Here is a 14,359-nt window from a genome sequence, read left to right as displayed (position 1 = left end):
ATTAAAATTCAATTCTGTATGTGAGGCACTGTGGTCAGATTGAGGTTGTAGAGAAAGAAAGTGTAGATAGACCTAGAGAGTGCTAAGGAATTAAATTGGTCCAAAACTTTGAGAGGATGCTAAGTGCTAATGTCCACAATCAAAGTTGGCAGCCATGTAGGGTAAGGTTCCCCACATATACATGGGAACACACGCACACACAAAATGAGCCCATTGCCATAGTCTTCATCTTTCTGACCTAGACCTGTATCTGTAACAAAACATATATAATACTATTGATTCGCAGGTGATTAACATGCAACAAATAGTAAGCTGTCATTGCCAAATAGAGATTTCTATTTTGTAGTCAAATACAAGGTATATGTTTTGGGCCATAATCAAACAAATTTTAAGGAATGATGAATTATACAATACACTTCTCAATCACCAGGCAAGTCAAGAGTGCAATTATTATACCATTGCCCAACTGAAAAGCTTCAAGAACACATTGCCTTCTCCAGTATTTCCTGCAATTGACCATTCTTGTATGCCTCTGCAGAAAAAATATATTTTATTAGAAGAATTTCACAACTACTCACAAATTAACAAACATACAGTATCTTTTAATATTAAAGAGATCTATAAATTGTATAAAAGCAGACATGTTTGAAGTTTTACTTGAACTTTTAGGGCCAAATTATTTTTTAAAATTGCTCATACTGGCACTGTGAATAGCATTGCATGTATAGGGTAAAAACTTTGCGTTTATCTTTTAATAGTACAAGTGTGTGCACGTGTATTATATATTACTAAGCTGCTGCTGCTGCTGCTAAAGCTATTCCAAGTATAAACTGCCTGAAAAGTGGAAGGAAGAAAAAAAAATGCAATGAGAACAGAGTTGGAACCAAACAAAGACTTGAAGAGGTTTGACCAAACCATGACAAGGCTAGGCATCCTGAAGGACATGGAAACCACAGCCACCTACAGAAACTCTTATGCCAAATTAACTATAACCTTTATTTCACTCCTGACATCAGCACATAGAATCTAGGTCTACGCACAACAAAACTCAGCTGATATATACAGAGAGAAGACTGGACATTCATTCCTTGATAGGTTGATAGACATCACCGAAGTGCCATCACTAGCAACTATTCAACTCCAAGCTTTGGTAATTTGATGGCATTCATCCACTCCACAACAAAAATTGATCCATGCAGGTTTATAAGCCAACAACCTGAACTGAGGATGTGAGGTCACAAGTAACAAACATTGCTTGTTTTCTATTTCTAGGGATATTCCAAAATTTTGAATACGGTTTAAAACTTTATTACATTTTATTTGGATGAAGCGATTTCCTATGCAAACCTGTCGATTCAGTAATGGGTCACTTTCTGTCCTGCCTGTTTGACCATCCACGTTGTTTTTTTAGCATATGACGCATAAGACATAATTCAGCTCTATTTTTTATTGGTAAATTACACATGCACCAAGTGGGTGTTGAACCCACAACCTCACCCTCCCTGCATGCTTGTGGAAGAAGGAAATGCCATTTAAAATCAAAGCTCATTGACACCCATAATCCAGCTCTATCATACGATTTTTTTTGTACGTTGCACTGAGCCTGCAACACCACATCAATTTTTTTTTTTTTTTTTGATAATTCAATTGTTACAAGTAGTGGGGTTCTTCATTTTTAACATCAAGTAATTATGTCGCCAAAAAAAATTTGGGAGTGGGGGGGGGGGGGGGGAGGGGGTTCATTTTGTTGTTTCCCATCATTTTAGACAAGATAAATATGACTCATCAGTATTAATAAAATAATAAAATAATAAAATAAAAAAAACATGGGGGCATAACCTCACTCAACCAATGAGCTCTAGCTTAACTAGCACCTCCTCCTCTTGTAAGTGGCTGGTGAAGAGTGAGATTATGGGTTCAAATCCAACGGAGATGTCCAAGGTTCAAATCTCCCCTCCCCTAAATATTAAATTATCAAAAAATTGTCTACAATTGACTCTAGAAGCTCTATACCATAGTACATCAAACAAAAGATTAGGCCACACAACTGGATTAGTCAAAGCATAAAGATTCCTGGAGACAGATAAATCACTTAATTGGTTGACAGTTCAAAGGCTGTAAAAATATGGAAAGACAAACAGGCATCACTAAGTAGATGGGAAGTATTACTGAATTTTATAAGACAAAGAATTCCAAAGAAAAAAACAATGAAAATACCGGATTTTATGAAGAAAAATAGATTCAATCTCATTCAAAGAGTTCTCAAAATCAAGACTACAACATTCTTTCCAAATGGTCTTCATGAATCAAAAGTAGGGCTGTAAATTAACCAAGCCGTTCATAAACAACTTGGGTTTGGCTCAATAAAATACTTGTTTATGTTTGTTTGTTTATAAACAAGCCAAGTTTAAACTTTAGTTTAGGCTTGTTTAATAAAAAAGCCGAGCCCAAGTAAAAATAAAATTGTTCACGAACAAGCTCGTGAACATTATGGCTTGATACAAAACAAGTTGAGCATAGGCTCATTTATGGGTTTGGTAATAAGATTGATGTGAACTTACGAATGAACTCATATTTTTCTAAGACTTTAATTAATTAGGAGTTGAGATCACTCATCCAAACCAAATAGGCTAGATAATAAGCTTGATATGGGCTTGATAATATACTTGTGTTAGATCTCAAGTTGGAAAGCATGATATGCAGCTCGAGCTTGACTTGACTAATGAATCAAGAAAAGCCAAGCTGAGCTTAAGTTTTTATATTTTATAATGAGCTCAAGCTTGAACATTATTTGTAGACTTGATTCAAGCTCGAACCAAACTTGAACATTCTACTTTTGTTGTCGAGCCGAGCTTGAACATTTACTACTCGACAAAGTTCGGCTCGTTTACAACCCTAATCGGAAGGGAGCCGTTTTCCATACAAATAGCTCTTTTTATCTCAAAATTTATATGCCACTATTCAGAGGAATCAGAGCAAACAACCAAATGATTTGTAGACATCCCTCCACCACCACCTCATAGAGTAACAACCCCACCAAGCTTATCAAAGCCCCAATTAAACCTTCCCATTTCCCCACCCCCAACATTTCTAACAACAGAAGCTGAAAGACTAGGAATGTCACAATTGATGGCACGGAAAGAAGGAGAAGGTAAGCACACCTCTTGTGCCCCACCACACCAACTACACAGTGCACGTATATGGAAGATCCCCAAACTTCTGCTTTCATTAATCATAATAATCATTCCCATCTTCCCTACCTCCATTGTTTGCAAATTTCCTTTGATCCTTTTTCCATCTTTTTTCCTCCCTTCTTTTCAGATGAAAGATGGGAAACTAATACTGACGTAAGACAACCAAAACAAAACTAAACAACAAAAAAATAAATGGATATAACCTAGGAGTCAATGCTTCAGCTTGGCTTGGAGTCGACACCAAGCAGGGAAACCACTAGGAGTCAACACCTAAGGTGGACCTGAAGTCAGCACTAGACCAAAGAGAGACCAAACGACCATTTTTTCATTCATCAAAATATCAACTATTTCCTTAAGGAGTACAATAGGTTGCTTATAAAAGATTGCTAAACCTTAATTCTAATTGGCTAGAAAACCCTAATTGTCTTATTACAAAAATAACCTTGCTTCCAAATTAAAATTCTAATAGCCTAATAAACTACTAGGACCTAAAACATAAAAATACAATTGACTTGCAAACATAAATAATACTAAATAAAAATCTTCTTGCTCTCCCACATCATTTCCCTCTGGTTGTAGAAAACTCGACCTATAGTTTTAAAGCATTGAAGGATTAGGATGCTGACAAATAACACTTGCTTTAAGTCTGGAATCACCTCAGGGAGCACAAGGAAAAGAAAAACCTTGAATTCCACCACATCAAACTCATTTGGAATAACAAAATCAATGTGTAGAATCAGTATAATCTCATCTTGAAACTTATGAACCATAGGAAGCAATGTACTTTTAACCTCTTCAACTTCACCAAGATGTAGATCTTCAAGCACTATGGTGGGTTGATCAGAAGCACATTCAACAACATCAATATTCACATCATGTGCACACTCAAGCTTGCTGCGTTGTTTTTGAGTAGGTGCCATTATATTTTCTAGCTAGGCATTAATCCTAGTGATTATTTGCTCTCCCAATTTCCACGACATTCTGATTTTCCTTTCTTACACTAGCAAAAAGTGAACTGAGAAGATCCAAGGAAATGTCTTCACATTCATCTATAACCAGATTCATAATTGTTTCCATGGCTGAAAGTACAGCAGGTGGATAGTTGGACCTAATTATCTTTATGAAACTTTGAAACATCTCAACAACCAATGCGTCACACTTAAGATCCAGCATCACCAAGCATAACTTGACCTTTGCAATGGTATCAAGAATTGAAACCACCTTCTTATAAGAGCGAGTAGACACATTAGACCTATTTTCAAATGCTGCCACAATCAACTGAAATATTTCTTTCATTTGCTCGTCCTTATATGGGGAATCTGGTGTTGTTATCCTTATAATCTCAATAATGCAAGATACAACTGAAACCTTTACATCCATTTCAGCATGTCTCAAAAGTTTATTAGTGATCAATGCCTTCACTAAGGGTAAAAGTGCATCTCGCATTGATTTGGATGGTTCTTGCTCCACATATGCTAACAAATTTTCAACTTTATCAAGAAGCGTGAGATCTCATCAATGGAGGAAGGAGTCTTAAGGAGTCTATTCCCAGCCTCCTTAATCTGCTTCTCAAATTCTCTATCCTTAAGTTGCTTCTCAAGTTCTCTATCAAAGGAAGTCATTTTGCAGCTCCAACTTAGAGGCACATAACACAGAGACTAAAACTTAATTTTCTAACTTTCTATTTTTGGTTAGGCAAGGTTTTATGGTTCAATATAGTACTAGGTTGTCAAACAATAGGCTTAGGCTTGCGTTTGTTAGGAAATGGGGCTGATGGGTGGACTTTTAAAGGGAAAATTGGGTCAGGTAAAGATTTTTTTTTTTTTTTTTTTTAACGGGTTTGTGCTGGGGTTAATAGGTCGGGCACAAGTTATGTATCCCGTGAGGTCATATGGATTGAGTATTGCAAAGAGAAGTGTGTTGGGATTTTAACACAAGCTATTTACAAGTTACCTTACGGGATTGGGTAGAGCTTGGTGTCGCAATTGGGTTCGGTGAAGTCTCGACGGTGGCTCTCATGAGTCTTGGAGGCTTGTGGCGGCATGGAACAAAGGTGATGGTGGTGACGTGCTAAGCAAACTTCGTGAGCAATTGAGTCTTGAACACCTTTCATGAGTTTTTCAAATAATTCCTTGCCTTGACGAAAGGTAGATTGTTCAAAAGTGCATTGAGGACATGAAATGGCATGAGGATTCTTTGTATTTGCTTCAACTTGAAAAGTACCACACTGAGATTGGGGTAGATACTTAGCTCGAAAGTATGGTGACAAATACTCATCACAAAGCTTTGCTTTCATATCTTCCCACATACTAATGGCAGGTTCATACTTTATATAGCTCTAAGACCCTCCCAAAACATTTGTGCTCCACCTCTTAACTTCAACTTTGCATACCTAACCTTTATGTTATCCGCAAAATTTGCTTGCTCAAAGAATTGCTCCATCCCATTCATCCAGTTGACAAAATCCCATGGATTAGTTTTACAACCATCAAAATAAGGTGCTTTTGATATTGCCATAATAACTCAATGAACAAGGATCTTATTGACTGATGTTTACTAGACTGATCAGATTGTGTGCGTGTTTTTATTTCAATGGGGTAGTTGGGTCAGGTCAATGCTAGGCTGAAGTTGGGCTGGAATTGTTTTTTTGTTTTGTTTTATTTTTTTTTTTTTTAAGAAAAACTGGTGTTGTAAAAGAAAGGTGTTAAAAAATGGGTCGGGTCAAGGGTTGTTTTCTAAAATGGGTTGGTTAGAATATTTTTTTGGCTAAAGAAAGTGGATAATGCAGAAGGGGGCTGAATTGGGTTACCTTTGAGATCGGGTTGATGGAAGACTTGTCAAGGAAGGCCACAACTTGACGGGGGTCGGCGGCAACAAGACTTCTTCTCTATCTTCGTGGTTGCAAAGGGTTGGTGATTTGAGTGTGGACTTAGGATATGTGGCCGTGGGGTTGGGATCTTTAACTAGTTGGGATGTTTATGTCAATGGTGGCAACATGGCTTGAGGAAGGAGAGATTGGTGATTCACGGTGGGTCTGGGAGTTTGGTAGGTTCTCTGTTTGGTTTGAAATCTGAGTCACTGTGGGGTGGTGGGTGTTGTGCCGATGGGTGGAAAATAATGACAGCATAGGTTTTTTTTTTTTTAATACTTTTCTAGTTCGTGACTGTGGTGATGCTTCAAACAGATAGGTGTCTGCTCTGATACCAAAACTAAGGCAAGACAACCAAAACAAAATTTAAAAAAAGGAAAATAAATAGATATGACCTAGGAGTCAACACCTAGGCCTGGCTTGGAGTCAATACCAAGCAGGGAAACCACTAGGAGTTAACACCTAGGGTGAACTTGAAGTCAACACCAAACCAAAGAGAGACCAAACGGCCATTTTTTTCATCATCAAGATATCAACTATCTCCTCAAGGAGTACAATAGGTTGCTTATAAAGGATTGCTAAATCCTAGTTCTAATTAACTAGGAAACCCTAATTTTCTTATTACAAAAATAACTTTGCTTCCGAATTAAAATACTAATAACCTAATACACTATTAGGACCTCAAACATAAAAATACAATTGACTTACAAACATAAATAATACTAAATAAAAATCTTCTTGTGTCTTCCGCATCATTGAGTCTTATAGTATTAAGTTGCTTTAGGTCGGAAAATTGGTGGTTCAGTTTTAATAAAGTATCACTAAAATAGGGGTAGTTTAATAATTTCCAAATTTTCTGGAATATTAGTCGTAGGTTGTTTTAAAGGCCTATGAGTCTTACTTTATGTTTTGAGTCCTTTTTCTATCTGATTTAGAAGTTCTTAATTTTTTTTCTTTATTATTAGGAGTCCTAGTCTTTCAAAGAAGAGGTTATTTAGGAGATGCGGTTGCTTAGAGAACCTAGGTGTGATTACCTGCTTATCTTTCCTGTTTCTTGTTATATTCACTGCTTTAACACCAAACAACCATCAAACTAGTTCAGGATCCAATCTTTTTATTACTTGAATCATACCTAAACCCTAACACATCAAACCCTATTCAAGAACCCTAATTTAGTGCTGAATTTCTAAAGATCCTATTAAAGTTAGTTTAATCAACTGGCACACATAACTCCAAAATTGTTGCACAGCCTTTTAGGTAGATGTTTTTCCGAAACAATCTTTATAAATTCTGCTTGCACAATCCAATGACTCAATGAAATGATCACATATGGCTTCATCCCAAACCAAGTGTCCATAATTTTCTAAATCTCCAATATAATCCAATGACCAATAATCTAAATGCAAGATGATCCACCCTTCTAGGAGTGTCATTAGAATAGTCTTTGGTCCATCACAAAACGAGATGTTGAGATATCTTTGAACTGCTATTTTATTAATCAACTCTTCCTTTTTCCATGAGAGACTACGTTGATAAATCATACATATTTTCTTGGTTGCATCTTTTAGTGATTTGCACTTAAAACAAAACAATCCATACAATGATTCATTTTCCTATGTGGTGGATCTATACAGATTACTTTGTCATTCAATAACAAATCATTGTAAGATGAAACCGTTAAAAAAAAATCAGAGCACAACTTTGCTAACCCTTATTCTTTCAATTAGTATGTTACATACACTGAGGGGTGGCCTTAGCCCTTAGACCCAAGACTTACCCTCCACCCCATTCTTATTGGTTCCATTTGAAGCCATAATCATGTCAACTCACTCTCAATCTAAGGGTAAGACATCAAGAAAAAGCCTTATGATAAAGAAACTGTTGTTTACTGTGAAAGTGTTTTAGGGTTTGATAAGTCAACCCTAACACATAAAATATTATTTACTCCCTCCGTCCCACTTTGTTTGTCCTCTATTCCATTTTGGGATGTCCCAAAATATTGTTCTGTTTCTAAAAATAAAAATCATTAATTTACTAATGTTCCTATTATATCCCTATTTTATTAATAATTTAATTTTTTGATAAATTTATTTAAGGGTAGTTTTGGAAACTTATACATTTTTAAAAGGTAGACAAGACAATAAATGATATTCCCTTAAAAAATTTGACTTTTCAAATAAGACAAACAATATGGGTCAGAGGGAGGATATATGAAGTACATGATATTACTGTTTTGCCCCTATTACTCATAACACTCCTCCTCAAGCTGGAAAGTATATATCATACAATCCTATCTTGTTACATGATAAACCCAAACGAGTCTTACATAAGATTTTAGTAAACATATCAGCAATCTGGACTCTTGTAGAAACATATGGAGTAGCAATTACACCATCTTCTACTTTCTCCTGAATAATATGACAATCTACTTCAATATGCTTGGTTCGCTCATGGAACACAGGATTGAAGGCAATGTAAATTGCTGCTTGATTATCACAATGCATAGTCATAGGCAGCTTCACAACGAATCTTAATTCCTTCAATAAATGCTTAATCCACATAAGCTCACATGATGTGTGTGCCATGGCTCTATACTCAACCTCTGCACTAGACCTAGCAACAACAGTTTGTTTCTTACTTCTCCAAGTAATCAAATTTCCTCCTAGAAAAGTGCAATACCCAGTAGTGGATTTTCTATCTGACGGTGATCCAGCCCAATCAGCATCAGTGTAAGCTTCTACCTGTAGGTGACCATTAGTTTTATACAAAAGACCACGGCCTAGATGTGCTTTAAGATACCTCACAATTCGAATAACTGCCTCCCAATGTGGAAGGCAAGGAACTTTCATAAATTGGCTCAAAACACTAACTGCAAATGATATATCTGGACAAGTAATTGGAAGATAATTTAGTTTACCAATCAAACGACAATATCTCTCAAGATTAGATAACAACTCCCCCTGATCTTCATACAATTTGACATTAGGATCCATAGGAGTCTCCACTGGTTTAGATCCTAACAAGCCAGTTTCTTCCAAAATATCCAACACATACTTCCTCTGTGATAAACTGATACCTTCTTTAGATCATGCTACCTCAATACCCAAGAAATAACAAAGTTTACCCAGATCCTTAGTTCGAAAGGAGTTTTGAAGGTATCTTTTCAAATCATCAATACCCTGCTTGTCATCTCCAATTATTATAATATCATCAATATATACTATCAACAAAATCTTTTCTCTATCAGAGGCATGAGAAAACACAGAGTGATCAGAGTGGCAACATCGCAATCCAAACTTTAACACTACTTCACTGAATTTACCAAACCAAGCTCTAGGAGATTGTTTAAGACAATAGATGGCCTTATGCAACCTACACACTTTTCCAGACTCCCCCTGAGCAACAAACCTAGGTGGTTGCTCCATATACACCTCTTCCTTCAAAGCGCCATTCAAAAAGGCATTTTTAACATCTAACTAAAATAATGGCCAACCCAAATTAGCAGCCAAGGAGATCATAATTTGGACAGAAGAAATTTTAGCAACAGGTGAGAATGTCTCGGCATGGTCAACACCGTATGTCTGGGTATACCCTTTGACAACCAAGCGAGCCTTCAAACGCTCAATAGAACCATCAGACAAATACTTCACAATATACACCCAACAACAACCAACAGTAGTTTTCCCTGGAGGACGAGTAACTAAAAGACCAAGTAGCATTTTCAGATAGGGCAGACATTTCTGCCTCCATAGCAGATTTCCAACCAGAGATGGACATAGCCTCCTGGACAGACTTAGGAACAACAGTAGAATTCAAAGATGCGGTAAAGGCATGAAGAGATGAAGACAAGTGACCATGAGACAAACTGAGAGATAGGGTGAGAGGTACAAGAACGCTTACCTTTGCGCAAAGCAATTGGAAAAGAGGCAGGATCAAGAGTCGGATCACTAGGCGGGGTAGAAGTCTCTGTTGGAGGTTTCTGCAGACGACAATATACCTAGAGTGTATTCTGAGGAGATTCAATAGGAGACACAGGTGGAGGAGAACTGCCACTAGCAACCGAAGGAAAGAAATAGGACTGAGATTCATCAAATGTGATATCAGCACTAATGAAACGACGCCGAAGAGTAGGTGAGTAACATCAGTATCCTTTCTGAGTATGAGAATACCTAAGAAAAACACATTTAATAGATCTAGGATCAAGTTTGTCACTCCCTGAACCTAAGATATGAACATAGCACACACAACCAAAGATATTAGGAGGTAGATGAAACAAAGGTGCATCAAGAGAGAGCACAGTATAAGGGATCTAACCACCTAGAACAGTGGAAGGCATACAATTAATTAGGTGATAGGCAGTGAGAACAAATCACTCCAATATGATTTGGGAACACGCATATGAAACTTTAAGGCACGAGTGACCTCTAACAAATGACGCATTTTGCGTTCAGCAACACCATTTTGTTGTGGAATATGGGGGCATGAAGATTGGTGAATTACACCATGATCATCAAAAAATTGAGACAAAGATGTAAGTTTAATGAACAAAAATGACAAAATATCTAAATCCCAACAATGAGGGAGTGTTTATTGGACCCCAAATATCATAATGAACTAAATGAAAAGGACTACTAACACGACTCTCACGCCTAGAGGCAAAAGTAACCCAATGGTGTTTACCCAACTGACATGCTTCACATTGTAAAGACTCAATTTGACGACACGACGGAACTAATGACTTCAAATTCTTGAGAGATGGATGACCAAGGCGACAATGATGTTGAAGAGGCGAGATAGACAAATGAGAAGCCACTAAATGGGAAGAACCACATCGATCCAAGTAATAAAGTCCACCGGCTTCATGCCCTCCACCCATAATCTTCCCCGTCTTGAGATCCTAAAAGATACAATGAGTGGATAAAAAAATGGCAACACAATTCAAAATTTTAGTAAGCTTACTAATTGACAAAATGTTAAAAAGAAAATCAGGAATATATATAAGACAGAAGAGAAAGAAAGATTAGGACTGAGATTGGCAGTGCTCAAACTAGAAACTGTAGTGGCTGAGCCATCTGCCAATGTAACATTGGGAAGACTACTAGATTGCTCAAGGTCAGAGAGTAAACCTGAGGTACCTGTCATATGGTCAGTAGCACCTAAGTCAAATGACCCAAGGGTCCTAAGTGGCAAGACAAGCAGCGGAAGTACCTTGTTGAGCCAAAGTAGCAGTAGAATCAAACCCAACAAAGTTGGAATGTAGAGACAAGAGGCGATTGTACTCTTCCTCAGGAATAGAGACTACTCTAGATGTTGGTGGAAGTGATTGTGAAGGCGGTTCTTGAACTTGAAAACGAGCTTGGTGAGCCGAGGGTTTACCATACAACTCCCAACAAAAGTCTACTGTATGATTCTCACCATGACAATAAGTGCACTTACGAAAACCACGTCCTTTACCACGACCCCCTTGTTCACTACCACAACCCCCTTGGTCACGACCTCCACAGCCTTGGCCCCCACGACCTCGACCTCCACGACCACCTCTATTACTCCCCATATAAGTGGTAAAGGCAGATTTATCACCAGAAGGTAATGCATCAGTATTGGAGGAAGAGAAATGGTCAGTACTCGAATCAGATAATGTGGCCTGTCGAAGTCTACCAAAAACTTCACTCAATGAAGGGAGGTCTGGACTAGCTAAAATTGTGATTTTACTGGATTCAAACTTTTAGGCAATCCAAAGAGGAAGCGAGCAACATGCATAGAATCTCGTTGTTTCTTCATAATTTTAACATTAGAGGAGATAGGCTGATAAATATTGAGTTCTTCACATAAACCCTTAAACTTGTTATAATAGTCTTCCAAAAACATATCACTCAAACTCAAGGAGAAATAATTTTGATGAAGATCATAAATCCGCTTCAAATTTTTAACACCAGAGGAAAGTTCCTTGGCTTGTTCCCAAACAAGTTTAGCAGTTGGTAAGAAAACCAAACTACAACTGATCTTAGACTCCATACTATTCTACAAACAACTCCTAATTTGTGCATCTTCGGCTCTCCAATTAGTGAATTTAGGGTCTGTAGGTACAGGAGGTCCCTTAATCACGTAATTAAACTTCTTTCTACCAAGAAGAAAGACTTCAACTGCCTGTACCCACTGAGCATAATTACTACCATTTAAACGAATGGAGGTAATTGATAACATATCAGGAGATAAGAAATAATTAGGGGGCTGAGCACTATCTTTGGACTCCATAATAGCAATCTGAATAACAAACTAACAATAAAGAAATATGTTGAACTGAATTAAAACAAACTCCAACCAACAACCAATGTACTTCAACCAATCAGCCACGCCAACAGCAACTCAACTATAACACCAAACTATTCCAAAAACAAGGCAGCAACAAATCCATACCAACACCAAAAAGAAATGCCCAATCCACCACTAAACATCAACCTAAGGCTGCCTAAACAGATAATCAAAGAATGTATTGAAGAAGAGAAGAAAAAAAAAATCAGACCATGGTTGAAACCCTCAATTGAAAAACTCTGGCGGCAACGCTAGGGTGCAAGAGCAGCGGCGCAAGGACCGGCAAGTAAGCTAGGCTGGGTCGCTAGAGAAGGGCGAGTAAAACCCTGCCTCTCTTGCAGTCAGGTGACATCAATCTGGTGTCGTGAGACCGAAGAGAGGGTCACTGGCACTGGACAACTCCTTCAACCACTAAATCAAGATCATCGGAGCTAGCAAGTAAGGTTATGGTTGCTGGCGACAACAATATCGGTGGGTGGTGGTCGCAGGGTTAACTGCAACAGCGGGTTGGGTGCTCTGATACCATGTTGTTTATTGTGAAAGTGTTTTAGGGTTTGATAAGTCAACCCTAACACAAAATATTATTTATATATGAAGTACATGATATTACTGTTTTGCCCCTATTACTCATAACAGAAACCATTACATTAAGTTCCTTCCTCATGAATATATTATATATCTAGGCCTCAAATTTACCATTCTAACAATGAAAAACCTAAAATTATGAAAGGAAATCCAGAATCAATTCAAAAGATTTTTAGGAAAGACTTGGATAGGAAGGTGCATACTCTAAAAAAAATAAAAAATAAAAATTCATTCTTTTTTTTTTTTTTCCTTGGGTGCTAATCAAGTTAAAGTTATACTATGCTACTTGTGACGACACAAGATGAGAAGTACTTCACAAGGTCCACCATACTTTACATGTGTAGCATCTTCATCTTTGCCACTTGTTGCATTGTACAGTGGGACCAACGGATTATATTAAAAATTTCTAGAATTATTGTAGCTGTAAACTTGGCTGTGGTAAAGCCATAAATGATATATGACTATTTTTTTTTTTTTTTTTGATAGGTAATCAGAAAACTATTATTAATGAGAAAATAAGGAAAAGTACAAGTTGTTCATAATGATAAACAAGAAGAAAAAAATAGAACAAACAGCACAACAAAAAGAGGGTAATCATGAAACTAAGCTAAGGGAAGACATAAACTAAGAGAGAGAAGAGCAATTAGTAAAACCCTAACAACGAGACCACTCCAAAAGACTACGTTGGCATAAAACCTTTAACTTATCCAACGTCTTCTCACTGTCCTCAAAGAAACGACGATTTCGTTCTAACCACACAATCCACATTAAGCACCCTGGAACCAAATTCCAAATGTCCGAATTATGCTTCCTAAGCCACTGATGCCAACAAGATAACAAACCTGCCACCGATCTTGGCATAACCCAAAGAATACCAAAAGCCTGAAGCATAAAAGACCATAGGGAATGAGTAATAGGACAATGAAGAAGAAGGTGGTCTACCGACTCCCCATCACAACAACACATACAACACCAATTAGCCAAAATGCGACCCTTAAGCATTAAATTATCCAAAGTGAGGATCCAACCATGTGAAGCTGTCCACAAAAAGAACGCCACGCGCTTAGGAATCTTTGGTTTCCAAACACCCTTCCAAGGAAACAGAATTCGAAGCACCCCGAATCGCATGGTAGTAAGACCAGGTGTCAAACTTACCATCACCTTTTAGCTGCCAACAAAAAGAATCTCTCCTATCACCCCAAGGAATACGAGTTTGGATAAACTGAAGTAGAGAATAAAATACAGCTAGCTCCCAATCTTCAAAAGCTCTATAAAACCTAAAATCCCACACTCTAACAGTACCCCCTTCTGGAATCCACAAAACCTCAGAGATACAAGCATCCTTGACCACTGAACACACATAGAGCTCAGGATAGAGATCTTTTATAGTACTATCACC

At 37.5% G+C, this 14,359-nt stretch overlaps 1 protein-coding gene across 3 annotated transcripts in view; it reads right to left on the bottom strand.

Annotated features, from left to right (window-relative positions):
• Positions 1-290: 290 nt before the first annotated feature.
• Positions 291-14,359, bottom strand: part of LOC126690912 (monothiol glutaredoxin-S7, chloroplastic) — a 29,229-nt gene continuing 15,160 nt past the window's right edge. Inside the window, exons 3-4 of one of the 3 annotated variants that reach the window (XR_007644776.1) lie at positions 9,964-10,960; positions 291-532 (exon numbers count right to left, since the gene is read on the bottom strand). Coding sequence is in view for 1 of the 3 variants with exons in the window: in XM_050386024.1 (XP_050241981.1) it covers positions 477-532 (56 nt within the window). In the remaining 2 variants the exon portion in view is untranslated. Of the gene's footprint in view, positions 533-1,839; positions 1,960-9,963; positions 10,961-14,359 lie in introns of all 3 variants that reach the window. The other 2 variants (XR_007644774.1, XM_050386024.1) reach the window with 2 other exon arrangements.

This window comes from Quercus robur, chromosome 1 (assembly GCF_932294415.1).
Source record: "Quercus robur chromosome 1, dhQueRobu3.1, whole genome shotgun sequence".
Taxonomy (NCBI): Eukaryota; Viridiplantae; Streptophyta; class Magnoliopsida; order Fagales; family Fagaceae; genus Quercus; species Quercus robur.
Note: the sequence above shows the minus strand (reverse complement) of the source record. Positions and strands in the feature narration are given on the sequence as shown.